The sequence below is a fragment of the Lithobates pipiens genome, unplaced genomic scaffold (assembly GCF_037356315.1).
Source record: "Lithobates pipiens isolate NorthernLeopardFrog02 unplaced genomic scaffold, aLitPip1_a1.2 Scaffold_8, whole genome shotgun sequence".
NCBI lineage: Eukaryota > Metazoa > Chordata > Amphibia > Anura > Ranidae > Lithobates > Lithobates pipiens.
The window spans coordinates 75,002,386-75,023,674 of NW_027507903.1; the positions used below are offsets into that span (position 1 = coordinate 75,002,386).

A 21,289-nucleotide genomic window follows, 5' to 3' on the forward strand; every position below is an offset into this window, starting at 1 on the left:
ATAAGGGTTTGACAGTGAGCTAGAGCAATATACAGGAAGCCTCTTCATGTCTCCCTGCATACCCCTCCATGAGGCAATCATCTGCTTCCTCACTTATATACTATCCCGGACCCTTCACTTAGGGCCAAAAAGGGAATCACTACTCTGAAACACGTAATGGTGGCTAGTAAACGTATTTCAGAAAATGAGGCGCTTATACTCAGTGCCTAGATCCTTCGAATTTATGATATTGGCAATTACGGCATACTATTGAGGCTCAGTTTCCAGAGCCAGAACTAAAGTTCCTCTGTACAGCATATTATACCCACAGAAACTGTCTCATATATACCCTCAGGTAAATCCAGGGTGCACTAGATGTAACCTTGAGACTGGCACTTTTTGGCATCTGGTCCAGTCTCAAACTCTGCCCTTACTGGGAAGCGGTGGCTACAACTCTGAGTGATGTCTGTGACAAAAACGTACCTCTAGACCCTCTTGTTCTACTACTGGGTCACTTGGAGGACATAGAGGGAGATAGATACATTAAGCTCTGCCTAACCGTTACTCTCTTTCACGCAAGAAGAGAATTTATTTTGAGATGGAAATCTGTGGAGCCCCCTACCCGCACCTCTCGGCCAAAAACAGTTAACTCAGTCCTACCCGTATATAGAATTAAATATGAAAGCAGACAATGCCCAAGGACATTTGGGCGTTGTTACGGTAAATGCTTTTAAGATGGTGTGTATGCAACCTAGTTTTCCTATTCTTCAGCCCACTTAACCCCCCTCCCCTTTCTCCTCAGCCTTTTTTCCCCTTCACCTTATTCCCCCCCCCCCCCCCTTATCTACTCTCCTCAAATGTATACATGCTAGCTATAGGGAGTAAAGCGTGTTGACTAATATTGTTTGAAACAACACACCTCTTTTTGGATTTCCAATTGTTGATACTATATCTTGCTTGGTGTATGTCTAAGGGTTGAGCCCCCCCAAAAGGGTCAAATACCATTGCCAATGATGTTGTCATGCAAATTGTTTGATGCCTGTTGGCATGTGTTTTGTACTGCTAATTTGTTCAATAAAAACTTTGTTAAAAAAAAAAAAAAAAAAGATAACCCAGTGGAATCAACGACACAAATACTAGAATTTAGCATCAAACAATGCAGAATCCTATTAAAAGAGAAGTAGACATGCCTTACCAAAGCAGCCAATCATTAAACTGTTAGAAATAAAATTAGCTAAGGCCTGTAGACACTCAAAACTGCCCGTGACAGACTTCACTTCCTATAACCTTGTTATCCTGTCTCCTACATTACAGGGAAGTGTCATAATGAAAGGTCATCTTCTAAAACTGGAAGCTGTGAGTTTCAAGGGATGAGATGGGGATGTGATAGGGATGATACATTGCTCCGGCTGCATGCTTTTTCTAATGGACTGTATGCCCTTGTACACACGGTCGGACATTCCGACAGAAAATGTCCGATCGGACCGTGTTGTCGGATAATCCGACCGTGTGTGGGCTTCATCTGACTTTTTCCGTCGAAAAGTTTGAGAGCTGGATATAAAATTTTCCGACCATTTGTCCAATCACTTTGGCACTTTGTAGAGAATCATTTGTAGAGAATTCAGATAGGACAAAGTGCCACTCATGCTCAGATCAAATTCCTAGACCAAAGCTATTGGCTACTAGCCTGAACTTAGTCCCATCATAACTAAAAAAAACGTCATAACGTTACGAACGATCAGATTTTCCGACAACTTTGTCCGACCGTGTGTGGCACACCAGTTTCGGACAAAATCCGTCAGAAAAAATCAGACGGATTTTGTTGTTGGAATGTCCGACCGTGTGTACAAGGGCTATTACAACAGCATCAATGCTTGTGTAGAAAAATTCAATAATCAATGAGGAGGAATACAAAATGTTATAGTTTTGATAAAGCTATTTTAAAAACAGGATTTTTTCAGTTTATTTTTTCCCAAAGCCATTTTTTGAGGGGAAAAAAAAAACTGAATGTGGAATATTTTCTTATACTATGATAAATAGTATATTGTATCTATGGCATGGGTTTTAAACTATATAACAAAGACCTTAATGAAAGATTTCAGAGATTTTATGTAAATAATTAAAATTATTGAAAGTTTTCTCAGCCCAAGACAAGCAAATCCTGGAATACAATTGAAGTAACACTGTACATCTCAAACAAGAGAAATATGCATTTCTGCCATTGCGGGGCAGGGAAAAGGGTCCAGTTTAGTCTGCTTGTGGGCTCCATCTTGTACCTACTACAGTTGGGTGATTGTTGGGATAAAGTAGATAATAGTACTTTCAGACCTTGGCTGACAGGTAAGGGGTGAAAATATACCTACCAAATTAGTTTATCTTCATAACCTTTAAAATATTCCTATTAATGTTCTCCGCCATCACAGCATAATGTTTACCTATAGCCTGGTCAGTAAATTGGTTTGTCCAGTAAAATTACTTTCAATTAGCAAAACTACTCCACACTAAATTTGTTTTTTCAGGGGCTATTTTATGCTGCATGGGTCAAAAAAATAAAATAAAATCACCTCTACTTTTAGAAATCACTGGTAAGATAAGTAGTAGCTATTCCCAAGCTACGCAACATTCAGGATCCATAGACAGCTGCACCTCTGCAGCTCCTATAGTTTCCTCTGAATAACAGCAGGCATTATAACCTAAATAAAATTTGGTATGTAATTTATACACATCTAAAATGCTATGTATGCATCTTCTGCTCTGTTACCAGGCTCCTGGTGTTCAAAAGAACCTAAGCAAACACTTGAGACTATGAGTTTATCCCCTGACACCCACATGCATCTCTTAGCGTGAGATAACAGAACACCAAGCTGTTGGTGGAAAAGAAATATAAAACCATTAATGCTAAGCCCCTAGTGGAAAATCTAAAGCCAATAATACCAGCAGGCTGTACGTATCTAAAAATTATACACACTTGCAGATCACAGTAATAGAAATAAGCTCTCCTAGTGGCCCCATTAAACCACAAGACCCAAATTAAACACATCTGATACCTAACCCCACAGATAAGGAAATTAGTCAATAAATATCTCCCAGTATGACATTAAAATATCCAACTAGTTCCTAAAGCTGGCCACAAACCAGTAGAATTTTGTTAGGTTTGTGCAGAAATTATGAAAAATCTTTTGTCAGACCATTCTATCTTGCCATCATTGAATCAACAAATTTTGTTTGAAAGCCATCAAAATTTCATCCAGACCTATTAAACAGTTTTGTTTTATGCCAAGCAGTAGAATACATTACAATACGTACAAGTTTTCCCAAATGAAAATCACAATTGCAATTGGAATTCATTTGTTCAAGAAAATTTTCTTGTTTTAATTTTCTCAACACTATGGTCGAAAACCATTATCAATTTGACCTCTTACCATTATAACCATCATTAGAAAATCAAACATTCTCAAAATGAAAATTTTCTAATTATATTTTACAGAGGTATGGTCAGCTTAACTTCAGCTACCTCTCAAAGTCTCCTCTTTCCTATCTACCGACACCATGGGCCTTCACCCTACAACAATTAGGACCATGAAGTTGGCCCTAGAACCTTTGCCAATACCTCCATAATATATCCATTGCCTTTTTAACCCACTGTATTGTAATAGTTCTAAAAATTATTCATAAATATGGTAATTGGTCTTACTTGCAAATTAAGCAAAATATTACCCTACAATGTGAAATATATGGAGACTATACCCATAACAATGGGAAATACGCAGAAAGTAAATGGCAGATACTTACTTTCACATAGGCATAATCTAAAAAGTTCTCCATTATTCAATAGTAATTTCTAGGATAAAGAATCTAATGCATTCATATTGGGTGATGCAGCGCCAGAATTAATGAGAGGCAGACATCCCTCCCAAGACTGACCAAGCTGGATCATCTGTTCCCAGAGACTGAACTAAGAACCCATGGAAATCACAAACATGGACTTGTGACATGACATTCCCAGGCTGTGAATTCACTCATTGTGCCCATTTCCTGCAACACACACCACTATGGATACGAAAGTCTCAAAGGGCCAATTGTGTTATGCTGAACGCAATATAAATATGTGGTCTTGTGATAATCAAAACCCTTGGCCTTAAAAAAATCAGTAGTAACGACTATTAGCACATCAATCTCATGCACAAAAATACAAAATTTACATAACCCTGCATCAACTGACGAACATTGTGACAGTCCTTAATATAACTCTCTGTCCATCCAGCAGACCTGCCATTGGTCAATAAGACACACAAAAAAAAAAAATACTATGTGGTAGGAGAATTGTCACATTAAATCAGAGATACGTTTTTGTACAGGTTATTGGTGTTTTCTTTTTTCAACAGACATGCTGATCATGAACGGGCTCCCTGAATGATGGAATGGCTTGCAATGATAATACACAGTCTGAAGAAAAACACATTTTCTACAAGACGTCATCACTTGGCCAACAGTTATACCCAGCTGGCTATATGCTTAGGTAAGTGTCATTCATGCCATTATCGTGGGATGCAAAAATACTCAAGGGTTCAAAAAAGCATGTATGCAATTGGAAGTGATAGTCTTTTGTGGGAATCTGTATGGATTATTTTCAAATATGAGTGAAAATAAGCATATGAACTGGTGTTAATGTATTATATTCATTGTTACTTTGATGCCATATACATGTGTTCAGAATATTTTTATAATATATATATATATATATATATATATATATATATATATATATATATATATATATATATATACAGGTCCTTCTCAAAAAATTAGCATATTGTGATAAAGTTCATTATTTTCTGTAATGTACTGATAAACATTAGACTTTCATATATTTTAGATTCATTACACACAACTGAAGTAGTTCAAGCCTTTTCTTGTTTTAATATTGATGATTTTGGCATACAGCTCCTGAAAACCCCAAATTCCTATCTCAAAAAATTAGCATATTTCATCCGACCAATAAAAGAAAAGTGTTTTTAATACAAAAAAAGTCAACCTTCAAATAATTATGTTCAGTTATGCACTCAATACTTGGTCGGGAATCCTTTTGCAGAAATGACTGCTTCAATGCGGCGTGGCATGGAGGCAACCAGCCTGTGGCACTGCTGAGGTGTTATGGAGGCCCAGGATGCTTCGATAACGGCCTTAAGCTCATCCAGAGTGTTGGGTCTCTCAACTTTCTCTTCCCAATATCCCACAGATTCTCTATGGGGTTCAGGTCAGGAGAGTTGGCAGGCCAATTGAGCACAGTAATACCATGGTCAGTAAACCATTTACCAGTGGTTTTGGCACTGTGAGCAGGTGCCAGGTCGTGCTGAAAAATGAAATCTTCATCTCCATAAAGCTTTTCAGCAGATGGAAGCATGAAGTGCTCCAAAATCTCCTGATAGCTAGCTGCATTGACCCTGCCCTTGATAAAACACAGAGGACCAACACCAGCAGCTGACATGGCACCCCAGACCATCACTGACTGTGGGTACTTGACACTGGACCTCAGGCATTTTGGCATTTCCCTCTCCCCAGTCTTCCTCCAGACTCTGGCACCTTGATTTCCGAATGACATGCAAAATTTGCTTTCATCCGAAAAAAGTACTTTGGACCACTGAGCAACAGTCCAGTGCTGCTTCTCTGTAGCCCAGGTCAGGCGCTTCTGCCGCTGTTTCTGGTTCAAAAGTGGCTTGACCTGGGGAATGCGGCACCTGTAGCCCATTTCCTGCACACGCCTGTTCACGGTGTCTCTGGATGTTTCTACTCCAGACTCAGTCCACTGCTTCCGCAGGTCCTCCAAGGTCTGGAATCGGTCCTTCTCCACAATCTTCTTCAGGGTCCGGTCACCTCTTCTCATTGTGCAGCGTTTTCTGCCACACTTTTTCCTTCCCACAGACTTCCCACTGAGGTGCCTCGATACAGCACTCTGGGAACAGCCTATTCGTTCAGAAATTTCTTTCTGTGTCTTACCCTCTTGCTTGAGGGTGTCAATGATGGCCTTCTGGACAGCAGTCAGGTCGGCAGTCTTACCCATGATTGCGGTTTTGAGTAATGAACCAGGCTGGGAGTTTTTAAAAGCCTCAGGAATCTTTTGCAGGTGTTTAGAGTTAATTAGTTGATTCAGATGATTAGGTTAATAGCTTGTTTAGAGAACCTTTTCATGATATGCTAATTTTTTGAGATAGGAATTTTGGGTTTTCATGAGCTGTATGCCAAAATCATCAATATTAAAACAAGAAAAGGCTTGAACTACTTCAGTTGTGTGTAATGAATCTAAAATATATGAAAGTCTAATGTTTATCAGTACATTACAGAAAATAATGAACTTTATCACAATATGCTAATTTTTTGAGAAGGACCTGTATATTACTGTGCAAAAGTTTTAGGCAGGTGTGAAAAAAATGCTGTAAATGAAGAATGCTTTCAGACATTGGTACTAGGCACACAGTTTTTGAAGGAAATCGGCAGTTAGGCTGTTCTAAATATCTTGGAGAACTAACCACAGATCCATTTTTCTGCACCCTAGTTCCTATGTTTCATCCATAAGATTTGGAAATCAGGCTAAGCACCCAACTATGCATGGCAACATAGGGACTGGGGTGCAGAAAAATGGCAGCAGGTGCTCTGAACTGATGAGTCAAAATGTGAAATAATTTGCTGTAGCAGGAGGCAGTTTGTTAGCGAAGGGCTGGAGAGCAATACAATCATGTATTGTATTGTAATCTGCAGAAAATAGTAAAGAATGGGGGAGATTACGTGCGCATTTGGGGCTGCATTTCTGCAAATGGAGTTGGAGATTTGGTCAGAATCAGTGGTGTCCTCAGTGCTGAGAAATAAAGGCAGATACTTATCCATCATGCCATACACCGACCGTGTGTATGCAACAGTTTCGGACAAAATCCGACGGACAAAATCAGATGGATTTGGTTGTCGGAATCTCCGACCGTGTGTACAAGGGTTAAGACTTTTACACAGTAGTGTGTGTCATCTCAGTACAAGTCTATAGTCAGTGCTTAGTCAGTAGAACATTCATGAGATAAATATGGAAGCTACCATTTTTGGGCTCCTTACGAAAATGCTAGATTCCTGGATATTGTGCTGCATCCCCGCCTTAAAGCTGAACTTCAGAAATGTTATTTTTTTGCCTGCGGAGAGGTGAATGATGCCATGATCTCTGACCCAGCCAATCAGAGGAAGCTGTTTGAGCAATGCTGTATACTGTATATAGCTGATGCTCCATACAGTTTATACAGCAAAAACACCTGTTGGTGAAAGAAATCGTTTGTTTGGGCCAGCTTGGCCTAAATTAACTATTTAAAAGGCAAAGTAAACATGGAGGCATTGTTAATTATAACAATTATTGTTATCATTTTTTTCTGGTTCTGTTGCTTATAAGGCAAAGAACTGTATATGTAATACACTGTCCAAGGTTTCTAAGTGCTAAGGCCGGCCATACACCATTCAAATCTCAGCCGGTTCAGCAGGAACCAGCCATGATTCGAACCGTTGACGGGCAGCCTGAATGTACCAAGTTGATCGATTTATCAACTTGGGTACAACCACCATGCCGGATTAACTTCTGATTTGCGCAAACGGTTGCTATAGCTGCTAGCCATAACCTCTCTCTTCTGCCGGCGAGAATGGCTTCCCCGGCCGCCCCGCTGGGAGAAGACAATGGCTCGGCAGGAGGAATTCCCCTGTCAGAACTGTCTGTGTTGATGGAGGAATCATGCAAATTTCTTTCCTGCAACAGTTTTGCATCGTGTATGGCCTGCCTAAGTGTAGGCATGAGGTCCAACCTGCCCCTGCTTTCCTTATTACCTGTTGATCCTGCCAGTGTAGTCCACTTCACGCAGCTGCCTGTGAAGGAGTGGCAATGTTGCTGAACTACTCCTAGATTCAGAGAAGAGTTGCCACTCTCATGTAGGCTGTACCTGCTTGTACTCCAATAAAATAAAAAAATGTAGCAGGGAGTGTGGCTATTAGCAATGTCATTACTGAGTAACAAGCCTGTAGCCCCCTAGTGCCCAACTTGCCACCCTTTGGTATATGACGTGCACCCTCGGTAGTCTTTAGTGGGAACATTGATTAGGGAATTAGCACTGATCTTAGCCTCATGTAACATGTTCCCAGTTTTGTATTATCTTCTGCAGCATATCCCCAGCCAAAAATGTAGCTTGTCTACATTATCTGACCCTCATTTCATTTTTAAGTCCTGCAGTCCTCTCATGCATTACATATATTAAAGTCAAGTTTTTTTTAAAAATAACAAACATGTTATACTTACCTACTCTGTGGAATGATTTTGCACCGAGCAGCCCCGATCCTTTTCTTCTCAGGTCCACTGCCGGCGCTTTTGGCTTAACCCTCCTGCCAAGTGCCCCCATTGCAAATAGCTTGCTATAAGGGCACCTGAGCAGGCTCACTCCCAAGCCACTGCTCTACATGTCTATTCAGACACAAAGTGGCTCGGCCCCACCCCCTCTCTCTTCTCATTTAGCTAATGAGGAGGGAGAGTCCTCAGAGATCTGAGACTCTTGTGCACATTGCTGGATCGCGATGGGGCTCAGATAAATACTGGGAAGACTGGGGGCTGCTGCACACAGAAGGTTATTTATCTTCATACATAGAATGCAAGAAGGTAAAAAATCCTTGAGCCTTTAGAACCACTTTAAACATTGTATGTGGCCCTTTGGTGACATCAGGGGCCACGTTTGAGGTCCCCTTTAGTTCATAAATTGACATCCGCTGTACCCAGTCTGTCAGCACCTGGCCACACCTAGTCCTACGGAGAGCTACAGTGTCTGAAAGGGGCAGCATAAGACAAAAGTGGAGGATTTGGCTCAGCCAGGGAAGGTAAAGTAAGTTTTTTTTTATTTACTTTAGAAGGCTTATGCATCACGCAGTAGATGGATTTTGGACTTTTTTAAAACGTCATACGGGATCCTTTATTTGTACTTTAAAGGCCAACTCCAGAATTAGTCAAAACCTACCCTTGCAGTAGGCACCCCTGCGCTGCAAGGGTTAACTGCTCATTCAGTCATTCTGGGGTGCAGTTATACTTCCCACATTCCTCGCTCCGGTAGGGTTCCTCCACCATTGTGACTAAACCTGCAAAGTCTCCTCTCTAAGACGCTTATGGTTGCAGTCACACTCTTGCCTCCTCCACACACAAGGCAGGGATAATAACTGGGGGGGGGGGCTGCCCCGGAGGAAGGAGAGGAGAATGCTGAAGTAAGTCAAACAGCCTCTTCAGCTTCCCCTAGACCCAATGGTCATTTAGATTTTGTCTAATTCCTGGAGTGGAAAAAGATTAGAATCTGTATCATATTCTTTTTTACACTTCTCTCTCTTCCTGTCTTAGCCCTTGTACACACGGTCGGAGATTCCGACAGAATGTGTCCTATCGGACCGTTTTGTCGGATATTCCGACTGTGTGTGGTCTGCATCGGACTATTTCCGTCTGAATATCCGACGGACCAACTTTTCAAACTCCAAATTTTTCCAACAAAATGCTCCGATCAGACATACTATGATCATGTGTAGCCTACTCCGACGGACAAAGTGCCACGCATGCTCAGATCAAATTCCTAGACCAAAGCTATTGGCTACTAGCCTGAACGTAGTCCCGTCGTAACGAAATAACGTCATCACGTTATGTACAATCGGATTTTCCGACAACTTAGTCCGACCGTGTGTATGCAACATCACTTCCGGACCTCTTCCGGAATTAATCCGTCGGAATTACTCCGACGGATTTGGTTGTCGGAATCTCCGACCGTGTGCACAAGGGCTAAGGCTTCATTCACACCTATGCATTTCTAGTGCTTTTTGCATTTTGCAGATTTGCACTACAGTCCATCTAACATGGTTTCCTATGGAACACTTTCTGTAGAGCAAATCTGCAAAATGCAAAAAGCACTAAAAATGCATAGGTGTGAATCAAGCCTTAGTGACAATGCTGGTACAGGAACACTGACCACAATATAAATCTGAATAAGGTTCTAGTTTTCCTCCACTGTACTAAACTTTAAAAAAGTGCTGCAGTTAAACTTCAGAGTTGAACTCCGATGTAAGTGATTATTGTCTAAATGCAAGAGTCACGTGTATTCTTACTTAAAGAAATAAGGCCAAAGCTCTTTTGATCAATCTGTTTTTTTTTTACAATTTTTTTTAGTATTTGATGTACAAAACAACAATAAAAGATAAGGAAAGAAAACTGAAAAAAAAATAAAAATAACCTGCAGGCGCAACCTCGCACTATTACCTTGAAGCACAATCCATCTCGAGTTCTAACAATAGTTGCATCTGCAACATTGACAAAGAAGGGTCTCATAGGGGATCTTAATTCCGCTCTTTTGACTGTGAATAGTGCCAGAGTCCGTTTGCAATGCGAGGAGAGCTGGAAACAAGATTTGGGCTCTTTGGATGAGGAGCAGTAGACAGAAGCTCTTGAGGTTATGCCCATCTCAAAAGCTTACTCAATTATTTATAGTACATAGAGTTTATCATACTCTATAGAGGTTGTCCCAGGTGTGGGTAGGTTGATACATATGTTGTGGAGCTGCTCAAAGTTATTTCATTATTGCACCTCTATATTTGATATAATTAATGACATTGGTCATATTAGTTTAGATTGCACTTTTAAGTATTATAGCTGAAAACATGTTCTCATCCTCAATGCTTAGATTGATGGTAATACGTCTTCTTTTTCTAGCTCCAAAATTAATAGCTCAGAAATGGTTGTCTTCTATTCCACCTACACCTCTTCAATGGCAAAATATGGTCCAAAAAACCCTTCAAAGAAAAAAAATTTGCATACCAACATAGAAGTTGTGTACAAAAATTCTATAAACTATTGTTCCCCTGGCTAGCTGTTCATTCAACGCTGGACTACTCTGCTAGCCGATTTTATATTATATGTGTGTTATTACTCATACAGATACTTCTAGAGCTCTTTATTCTTTTACTGCTGACCTTTTTTTTTTTTAGTCCTGCAGTGGTATAGTATGTGGTCTGATTTTGTGTACTAGCATTTGGAGCTGAACTGTTATATTTTGCTAATTATCTTACATGTATTGGTGATAGATATCTATAGAGTTTAGCTTTAAAAGGATTGTAAAGGTAATTTTTTTTTTTTTTTTTTTTTAAATAACAAGCATGTTAAGCCTCATACACACGATAGGACTTTGTACAAACTTTCCCTTGGATTTTTGTACAAAGGGCGTCGGCCCTGAACTTGTATTGCATACACGCAGCAGGACTTTTTCAGCCAACTTTCACCAAATCACGTGTTTTTTTCTGCTCTTTACCGCCACCTTTGGTCAACTTCTGTATTGTTGTCTGATCTTTTGCATTGGTTCTGAGCATGCCTGTTTGTACTTTGTACAAAAGTCCTATGGTTTTCTGTACACACGATCAGACTTTGCTCCATCGGACTTTTGTTGCCAGAAAGTTTGTCCGTTCGCACAGCCAACAAAAGTCAGATGAAAACCAAAAAAGTTTGTCCGATGGAGCGTACACACGGTCGGATGTTGCTCCAAAACAGCTAATTTGCATGTTTGTTGTCAAAAAGTCTGATCGTGTGTATGGGCCTTTATACTTACCTCCACTGTGCAGCTCGTCTGGTCTTCTGAGGTCCCTTGGCGGCTGTCTCGGCTCCCTCCCCCCCCCCCGCAAGGACTTCTGACCATGTGAGGGAGCTTGCATGGAGGGGAGGAGTGCTTGCGGGCGCGCTCCCGTGACACAGCCGGCGGCCATAGCCGCTCACTGTATCACTCGGCCCCCGCCCCTCGGCACGCCGCATCATTGGATGTGATTGACAGCAGCGCAAGCCAATGGCTGCGCTGCTTTCAATCCATCCACTGTAACCAATCAACGGCCAGGCTGAGCGGTGAAGAGGATGTCGGGGGCGAGCGCGGGACTTTTGAGGGGTCAGGTAAGTGAAACAGGGGGGCAGCATTGTCGCATATTTTTTCACCTTAATGCATAGAATGCATTAAGGTGAAAAAACTTTTACCTTTACAACCCCTTTAACTGTGATATTTCTAAGGCTCGGGTCACCCTAAGGCGACCTCAGGTGACTTTGCCATCAAAAGCACACTCCTTTTAGTGCAATGGAACCGCTCTGAGTCGCTCCGACTTAGAAAAAGTTTCCTGCGCAATTTGGGTTGACTTCTATTACAGAAGTCGTTTGCAAGCTGCACTGAAGTCAACCTGTAAGGGGCAGTTTCAGAGTCGAGCACCTTTGAAGCCGCCCCAGTGTGAACCGAGACTAAAAGAAGGCTGAAAGAATAATTTACAATACTTCTCTTTTAATTTTATCGATAATGAAAATATAATGGCCACACAGTAGTATAATGTAAAATGTATCAATTGTATTTCTGTTACAGCTTTGTAAAAATATTGCAACAACAGAAACATGCAAAGGCCATAATCGTTACATGAAAATAAAGGGGATTTTGATTTAGTGAGTGAAAAATAAGGCTTGCTAATGATAGCAACAATCAAATTTCATTGTAGGTTAGGCAACTGTCCTCGGTCCTGTAATGTCAAGACTGAACATGTGTTCTGTTATAATGACATTCACTCCAATCAACAACTTTTCTATAGTTTTAATGGCATGGTGTTTAATGGTACATCTGTAATCTTATAACCAATGTTTCTGAAGTTGGGGGGTTGCTGGTAAGACACAAAACAGATCATTTCCAGCTGACAAACAGGATCATGGCAAGGAATCAAGAGGAGTCATGCTGCTATTGTGCCTTCCTCCACCTCCACCAATAGCAGTGACCACACACAGCTCTGAATCTGTTGAATTCCCCCAGATGCGTACAACTGTTGGAGACATGGGGACACCATAGACAGCAACAATTTTTGTGGTTTTATGAAACGTCAGATTTTTATTCTTGGACTTTAAAGTGATTGTAAAATAATAATTAAAAAGAGCAGCCCTAATCCTCCTCTTCTGGGGTCCCCTGCAAGCGTACCTGGCCCCTTCTCCTGGGGCCCCTATAGGAAGCCGCTTATGGAGGCACTCGTGCATGCTTCATTCCGAGACTCACTATCTGCATCTATAGACAAAGACAGCGTGGCTCAATCCAGCCCCTTCACCACAGAATTTGATTGACAGCAGTGGGAGCCAATGACTCCCATTACTGTTAAACTGCTCTGTGATGAGGGAGAGAACGGAGAGAGACACTGCACTCGGGCACAGTGCTGGAAGAACGGGCTCACGTAAGTATAAGACATTGCATTTTAAATCCATATATACATGTATAATGTATGAAATCTAAATATTTCAATGTTACATTTAGAAGCCTAATCATGCAGGTATAGAATGACTGCAAGTTTGGCCTTTCCTAAATTACAAACCAAAGTTGTTAGCATTTTTTTATTTTAATTATTGATATTTAATGTAATTATTTCATTATTGTTAGACCTGAGAAATTCAAATGCTGTACAAAATGAAAAAAATTAAAATAACTAAAAAAATAAAATAAAACTTACATTAGACAGAACAGACACTGAAAGCTGTATGATAAACCATGTGTACTGTAGGTCCAGAGACCAAAGCAGATTTTATATAAAAAATTCAACTGTTCCTGTAAAAGCAGAGCTTGGCCTCTTCTAGAGACTTTCTATTGGACTCCAATGTGATGGGAATCCTCACTGACCAATAAGAAGACTCAAAATAGAAGAGCCAAATGTGACTTTTTACAGGGAAAGATCTGCATATAGGAAGAAAGATTGGTAGGGGGCGCTAAATATACTTATAAAATATTAAATAATATAAACAATAATTAGAAAATACAAAAAAAGCACCAGCCTGCATGGCTGAAGGGCAACCAGAAACCATAAATCTAGTGAATAATACGATACATATTACCTAAAATTATTCTGTGATAACGGCAACAATTATGTGCATAAAAACACAAAATAGCCATGCCGTGATGGCCATAGAGGACCTAATAATAACCACAATGAAACATATCATATGTATCACACAACTGACATATATCCAAGTGAAAAAAAGTCCATGAAAAGGTGACTCTTGTGACCAAGTCTTGTATTCAGAAAAACAGTAGAACACCTTCACCGCCTATGGATGTCACCCAAAGTGCTCAAGAGATGGGCATCGGCTTACCAGATGTAGTTGACCTAATTAATGAAAAAAAAAAGGTCAAACAAACTTTTAGCAAGATACTGCTTGCTGCAATGGAGCGGCCTGTAGACTGGACTCGTTCCCTCACACTATAAGGAACTCGCAAATGAGATATGAAACAAAATGTAGAAGGAACCAAATAGTGTAATCCCGTTTATTAAAAATCTTAAAAACAAACATAGCCAAGTGGCTGCTTACATTGGTGGTGCCATCGCCCGGCACCGAGACCGCAGAGAGTAGCAGAGTGATTAGATGGATGTCCCGTGGTAAAGCACTGGAAACCGGCGTGCGTTCCACCTGCGACAGCGAGCAGCCAGATGGACCGGAAATTATGTAAACTGGCTGCTGTTGCGGCCACCATGTTTCAATTCACTACTGGTTTATAGAGTAGTAATAGTACTAAGAAGGAGGTCAGAAGAGTTCACACACTGTTTACAAAGCTCTGCGCAGTGCTATGAACAGACGCCAGTGTCCAAGGAGAAGAATCAAGCTTGCTATGGTTATATATAGGCCAGAATGTGCTGTAGGCAGCATTCACACCATGTGCTCCTCATACGTCTGTATATAACAGGAGCTGAAAGCAAACAAACCACTACAAGCCAAGCTGCCAGCACTGAACACATTGTGGATTCTCAATGATGCTCTCAAGTCTTTAGTCTCTGTAAGTAAAGAATGAATGAATGGATAAACAAATTGAAAAAATGGTAAATGCAAAGACAGCATTTAAAAAGAAGGGTCTGGGTCCGATAGTCTTTGTACCTCAATAGGACATGCTGAGGTTGATTACCAATGCCCGGTACACACGATCCGATTATTGGAGAAATGATCATCCATTTTTTATTTTTGCACGCTAATCACACGTCGAATCTGATGAGTTTACTAAAGTTTCGAAAATTCTCGTAGGACAGAATAAAAAAGTGATGTCATGTGTTGCATTTTCGAACGACAGCTGTACTGATTAAACGAAAATCGTACGATCTGGCATCGCACAAAAAAGATTTCTGTACATGTCCGATAGAATAATATCGGATGAACTGTCCTGATCGGCTCTCAAAAGCTCTGTACTAAGAATCCGATTATCGTACGATCGATTCAAAAGCGCCATTTTTCGTACGATTCTCTGATCGTGTGTAAGGGGCTTAAAACTGGAGAGTGCAAAATCAAGTGCAGCTGTGCATGGTAGCCAGCTCAGCTTGTGCAATTAAGCTTAGGCAAAAAAAAAAAAAAAATGGAAGCCGATTGGTTTCTATGCAGAGCTGCACTAGAGTTTGCACACTCCAGTAGTTTTACTAAATCAACTCCACTGCGTCCAAAGAAACGCAGCGTATCACAAAGCAGGTCAAAACACAGCCTCTGAATGTGTTCTTGCCAATTAAAGTCAAAGGGATTTTGCTGGCCCATGTTTCATGCGTTGTAAACACACTGCAAGCAGAGAAAAACAAAGCTCATCAACATGAGCCTTAAAGTGGATGTAAACCCTCACATATACCCAGTGAAGTGAACAGCCTCAGATGATACATAGAGATGAAACCTACATATGTTTTACATTATATCTGCTGTGTTCAGCTTTCTACATTCTTTAGAAAGTAAACATCCTGTTAGAATTTTTGCTACCTCTTTCAGCAGTGGGAGGAGAGTCCAGGCATACATTGCGTGACAGATGATTGGAGGAAAGGTACCGCCCACCCTCACATAGGCAGAGGAAGGAAGAAACTTGCAGAGCTGTGCTGTGAATAGATCAGCTCTCTGCTAATCTTTTTTACAGCCACCTCCCGACACAAATTTACAGCTGCTTTTATCTCCTGTGTCGGAGAACTTCTCTGAAGTTATCATGCTGATAACAGAGGAATGAAGCAGCTGAAAGACACAGGACTTAGGGCTTTGGAGAGAGATAAGTAAACACTATAGATATAGGTGCCCTGTTCAAATTTTGTGAATTGGGTTTACATCCACTTGAAAGTGTAAGCCCATCCTAACACTAAAATCCCTGCATCTACAGACAGCCACAATCTAACACTAACCTATCTAGCCCTGTAAAGAAGAAATCAGTATATATAACTTTTCTGAAGACAATGGTAGCAGTTCTGCAGAAGACATGGCCGACATCGGCTGTAAAATAAATGGGGAGTGACGTCACCCATAGACTTACTATGGGGCTTACGTTGTCGGCTGTGTCCTCAGCACCCTCCTCCACAGCAAAGCCGCAGCTGACAGCTCAGCGTACGATTGGATCGGCTTAAAAAAAAAAAAAGGTATTTATACCGATTTCTTCTTTACAGGGCTTGATAGGTTAGTATTAGGTCGTGGATCTCTGTAGATGCAAGGTTTTAGTTGTTAGGGTGGACTTCTACTTTAATGCAGAAGTGGGTTTAGTTTTGCTTTAAGATTTACAAAGTAAACTTTTTACCTTTTATTTTACTCTTCGGGCCTCTCTGCATTTTTGTGGCAAAATTTAGCTTAGCAAATGAACATTATTTCTACAGTAAAAGGGGACACTAATGGTGGTCATGTGAGTAACAATCAAATGATTTTTAAACACAATAGGGTAATATGATCAGATCTTTGAATTAATAATCAGGCATATAGATCAATTTTAAGCAAAACCGGTCAATTTAATTAAAATTATTCTGGATGGAAAATCTGACCATATAATTCAATAGGATTGTCACGTATTTGGCGCATCCAATGATCTTTTTAAATCTTCCGACTGTATTTCCGATCAGACAGTACATCATTTGAAAACACAATTGCATACAGTGGTGTGAAAAAGTGTTTGCCCCCTTCCTCATTTCCTGTTCCTTTGCATGTTTGTCACACTTAAGTGTTTCGGAACATCAAACCAATTTAAACAATAGTCATGGACAACACAAGTAAACACAAAATGCAATTTGTAAATGAAGGTGTTTATTATTAAAGGTGAAAAAAAATCCAAACCATCATGGCCCTGTGTGAAAAAGTGATTGCCCCCTTGTTAAAACATACTATAACTGTGGTTGTCCACACCTTGGTTCAATTTCTCTAGCCACACCCAGGCCTGATTATTGCCACACCTGTTCACAATCAAGGCATCACTTAAATAGGAGCTGCTTGACACAGTAAGGTCCACCAGAAGATCCTTAAAAGCTACACATCATGCCGAGACCCAAAGAAATTCAGGAACAATTGAGAAAGAAAGTAATTGAGATCTATCAGTCTGGAAAGGGTTATAAAGCCCTTTCCAAAGCTTTGGGAATCCAGCGAACCACAGTGAGAGCCATTATCCACAAATGGCGAAGACATGGAACAGTGGTGAACCTTCCCAGGAGTGGCCGGCCGCCCAAAATTACCCCAACAGCGCAGCGACGACTCATCCAAGAGGTCACAAAAGACCCCACAACAACGTCCAAGGAACTGCAGGCCTCACTTGCCTCAGTTAAGGTCAGTGTTCATGCCTCCACCATCAGGAAAAGACTGGGCAAAAATGGCCTGCATGGCAGAGTTCCAAGGAGAAAACCACTGCTGAGCAAAAAGAACATCAAAGCTCGTCTCAATTTCTCCACAACACATCTTGATGATCCCCAAGACTTTTGGGACAACATTCTGTGGACCGATGAGACAAAAGTGGAACTCTTTGGAAGGTGTGTGTCCAAGTATATCTGGTGTAGAAGGAACACTGCATTTCATAAAAAGAACATTATACCAACAGTAAAATATGGTGGTGGTAGTGTGATGGTCTGGGGCTGTTTTGCTGCTTCAGGACCTGGAAGACTTGCCGTGATAAAAGGAACTATGAATTCTGCTGTCTACCAAGAGATCCTGAAGGAGAATGTCCGACCATCTGTTCGTGTACTCAAGCTGAAACGAACTTGGGTTCTGCAGCAGGACAATGATCCTAAACACACCAGCAAGTCCACCCCCGAATGGCTGAAGAAAAACAAAATGAAGACTTTGGAGTGGCCTAGCCAAAGTCCTGACCTGAATCCTATTGAGATGTTGTGGTATGACCTTAAAAAGGCCGTTCATGCTCGAAAACCCTCTAATGTAACTGAATTAGGACAATTCTGCAAAGATGAGTGGGCCAAAATTCCTCCAGGACGCTGTAAAAGCCTCATTGCACGTTATCGCAAACGCTTGGTTGCAGTTGTTGCTGCTAAGGGTGGCCCAACCAGTTATTAGGTTTAGGGGGCAATCACTTTTTCACACAGGGCCATGATGGTTTGGATTTTTTTTCACCTTTAATAATAAACACCTTCATTTACAAATTGCATTTTGTGTTTACTTGTGTTGTCCTTGACTATTGTTTAAATTGGTTTGATGTTCCGAAACACTTAAGTGTGACAAACATGCAAAGGAACAGGAAATGAGGAAGGGGGCAAACACTTTTTCACACCACTGTATATAATCCCTCCATGTATGGCCACCATATAAGACCAGAGAGACATAGGGGTCTCTTACTTCCACTTTTTCTATTCCTATGTAAAAATAAAAAATAAATTAAACTAGCCAAGCATTTTTGAACCTGATCAGTAAAAATATTTTAAAAATAAAGTTTCCCGTAAAAAAAATACTTATTTGATATTACAGATTCATTTTGTTTTCAATTTGGATAAATATAAGATGGAACTGGCAAAAAAAAGGAATTCCTCTTATTCTGTCATCTTTTAAGTGAGACGACTTTTTAACCAAACTGTCCAAAAATAGTATCCTAATTTCTAAGTGTTGACCTCACACCTGAGCCCCCATTTAGAAAGGTCACATGCCACAGTCACATGATTTCACTGAAAGTGGTCTGTTTAATTAAATCATTGATGTCTGAGTTCATTTCATCATGGGGGAGGGTTGCCCATTAGTGAATTACTCTGTGTAAGGACCCAAGTGCAATCATGTATAAAGGACCTGTAAAATCTACTGCACACATCCTTTTATACTACAGACCTAATGACCAGCCTGTTCACTAGAATTAAAAACAAGGGACATGAATATCAAGCTGTGATTGCACGTTAGGTGTGCTAGAATGTAGATATTATTGCAAAATATTCAAAGACTGATGTCTTAATCACCAATGGAAAAAGAGATTACTCTTGTCTTAGAGCATCCCTGTCATATTTTTAAAAACTACACCCAAAGCCTACTGTAGTAGAGGAGCTATTGTCACAAACCTGCACTGGCAACAGAACAAACTGGACCCTGCACTGGCCTTGACTGGGTACGCTGGGAAACAGAGCCTTAGGGACAAGCAGTATTTACTAGGCATCCCCTCACAGGAGTTTGAATTCAGCTGCATCCTGCCCCAGGTCACTTTTCCAAAGACAGTAGGAAGATGCGATAGGATCACCAACGGGATGATCCAATTGACCAGTAAGAAAACGCAAATTCCAGCTGGATCACAGAAGAGGTACATAGGATGTGTCCACCTGCATGGGCTCAGAAAGCAGACATCAGATTGGGTGTGCCAGGAAAAGTGGATGGGGTGAGGAACAGGTGGAGCCTGCCAGCAACAGTGGTTGCCGTGAGGCTGGTGAATGGAGTGTACCAGGAACTATGGCTGGGATAAAGCTAGCAGATGGAGTGTACTTGGAGCTGCAGCTAGGATGAAGCTATCAGATGGAGTGTACTTGGAGCTGCAGTTAGGATGAAGCTAGCAGATGGAGTGTACTTGGAGCTGCAGCTAGGATGAAGCTATCAGATGGAGTGTACTTGGAGCTGCAGTTAGGATGAAGCTAGCAGATGGAGTGTACTTGGAGCTGCAGTTAGGATGAAGCTAGCAGATGGAGTGGATCTGAGGTTAGGATGAAACTAGCAGATGTTGCATACTTGGAGCTGTGGTTGGGGTGAAGCTGGCAGATAGAGCGTATCTGGAGCTGCAGATAGAATGAAGCTGGTAGATGGAGCATATATGGAGCTGCAGTTGGCGTGAAGCTGGCAGATGGAGCATTCCAGCAGCTGCAGGTAGGATGAAGCTGGCAGATGGAGCATACCTGGAACTGCAGTTGGGATGAAGCTTGCAGATGGACATAACTAGAGTTGCAGTTGAAGTGAAGCAAGCAGATAGAACTTTGCCACTATGAAGAGGAGCACACAGGTGGAAAATTCCATGAACTGTGGCAGTAGACAGCATGGCCGTCAGAGACTAAACAAAAAGGCTTAAAGGCAGACAGGTAAGCAGTGTGGAGGCTGAGCAACTATGTAGACAAGTGTTGCATGAGTGTCTGTCCACTGAGTATATCGGCCCTTTAAGGATGCAGCTAAGTGATGTGCGCTGGCCTTTTGGCCACAGGCGCAACACCTGGAAGTATGTGTGGCCACATGCCAAAGGGGACACAGCTCTGCAGAGGGGAAGTTAAGTAGCAGCTGCTACAGGCACTATATTCACCTGTCTGGCAGCCTTTGACTCTTCCCTTTCTTCAAGTCCAGTGCTTCAGCCTCTGCCAGTCTTCATGCATGCATTCAACATTTCCCGGAGTGTCAGATAACTCTGTCCTCACTACTCGCTATGGTTTGTTCCTCAAAGACGTAAATCACTGCTCTGCCATACAGTGACACAGGTGTTGGTTCTGAAATACTGCAGATTTTCAGCTAAAGTTTTTGAGGACCCGACAGGAGTACTTTTTAGATATAGGCAAGTTCCATGATCTTAAAATTAGGGAATTTATAAAACAAAAACAACAAAGTATATTATAGTGGTTTATAAATATACAGAAATACATAGGCGGTTATTTACGAAAGGAAAAGCCGCTTTGCACTACAAGTGCAGACTACAAGTGCAAAAGTGCACTTGGAAGTAAAGTCGCTGTAGATCCGAGGGGCACATGTGAGGAAAATAAAAAACAACATTTTAGCTTGCACATGATTGGATGATAAAATCAGAAGAGCTTCAACTCATTTCAGATCTACCCATCAGATTTACAGCGACTGCACTTCCAAGTGCACTTTGCACCTGTAGTTTGCACTTGTAGTGCAAAGTGGATTTGTCTTTCGTAAATAACCCCCACAATGTTGGTCAAGGTAAAAAAAAAATTAACTTTTTTTTTTAAACTAATTTATACATAAATGTATTTGTCTTTTATGGTAACTAACTTCATATGCCATTTTGTTAAGTTTATATGAAAAAAAAACAAAAAAAAAAAAAAAACAACCCAA

The 21,289-nt window shown here is 41.0% G+C and overlaps 1 protein-coding gene and 1 long non-coding RNA gene across 8 annotated transcripts in view; one reads left to right on the forward strand and one right to left on the reverse strand.

Annotated features, from left to right (window-relative positions):
- The window catches only part of MYO5A (myosin VA), a 285,827-nt gene that overhangs the window by 226,938 nt on the left and 37,600 nt on the right, over positions 1-21,289 (reverse strand). For 4 of the 6 annotated variants that reach the window (XM_077474306.1, XM_077474309.1, XM_077474308.1 and 1 more), the window contains exon 1: positions 3,772-3,936. The exons of 1 other annotated variant lie outside the window; for it this stretch is intronic. In XM_077474306.1, coding sequence (XP_077330432.1) covers positions 3,772-3,804 — 33 coding nt within the window. In that variant the 5' untranslated portion in view covers positions 3,805-3,936. Of the gene's footprint in view, positions 1-3,771; positions 3,937-21,289 lie in introns of those variants that run through there. One more of the 6 variants, XM_077474310.1, reaches the window with a different exon arrangement.
- The window catches only part of LOC143964249 (uncharacterized), a 40,353-nt gene continuing 23,326 nt past the window's right edge, over positions 4,263-21,289 (forward strand). For both annotated transcript variants that reach the window (XR_013271107.1, XR_013271106.1), the window contains exon 1: positions 4,263-4,498. This is a non-coding gene — a long non-coding RNA (uncharacterized LOC143964249). The remainder of the gene's footprint in view (positions 4,499-21,289) is intronic.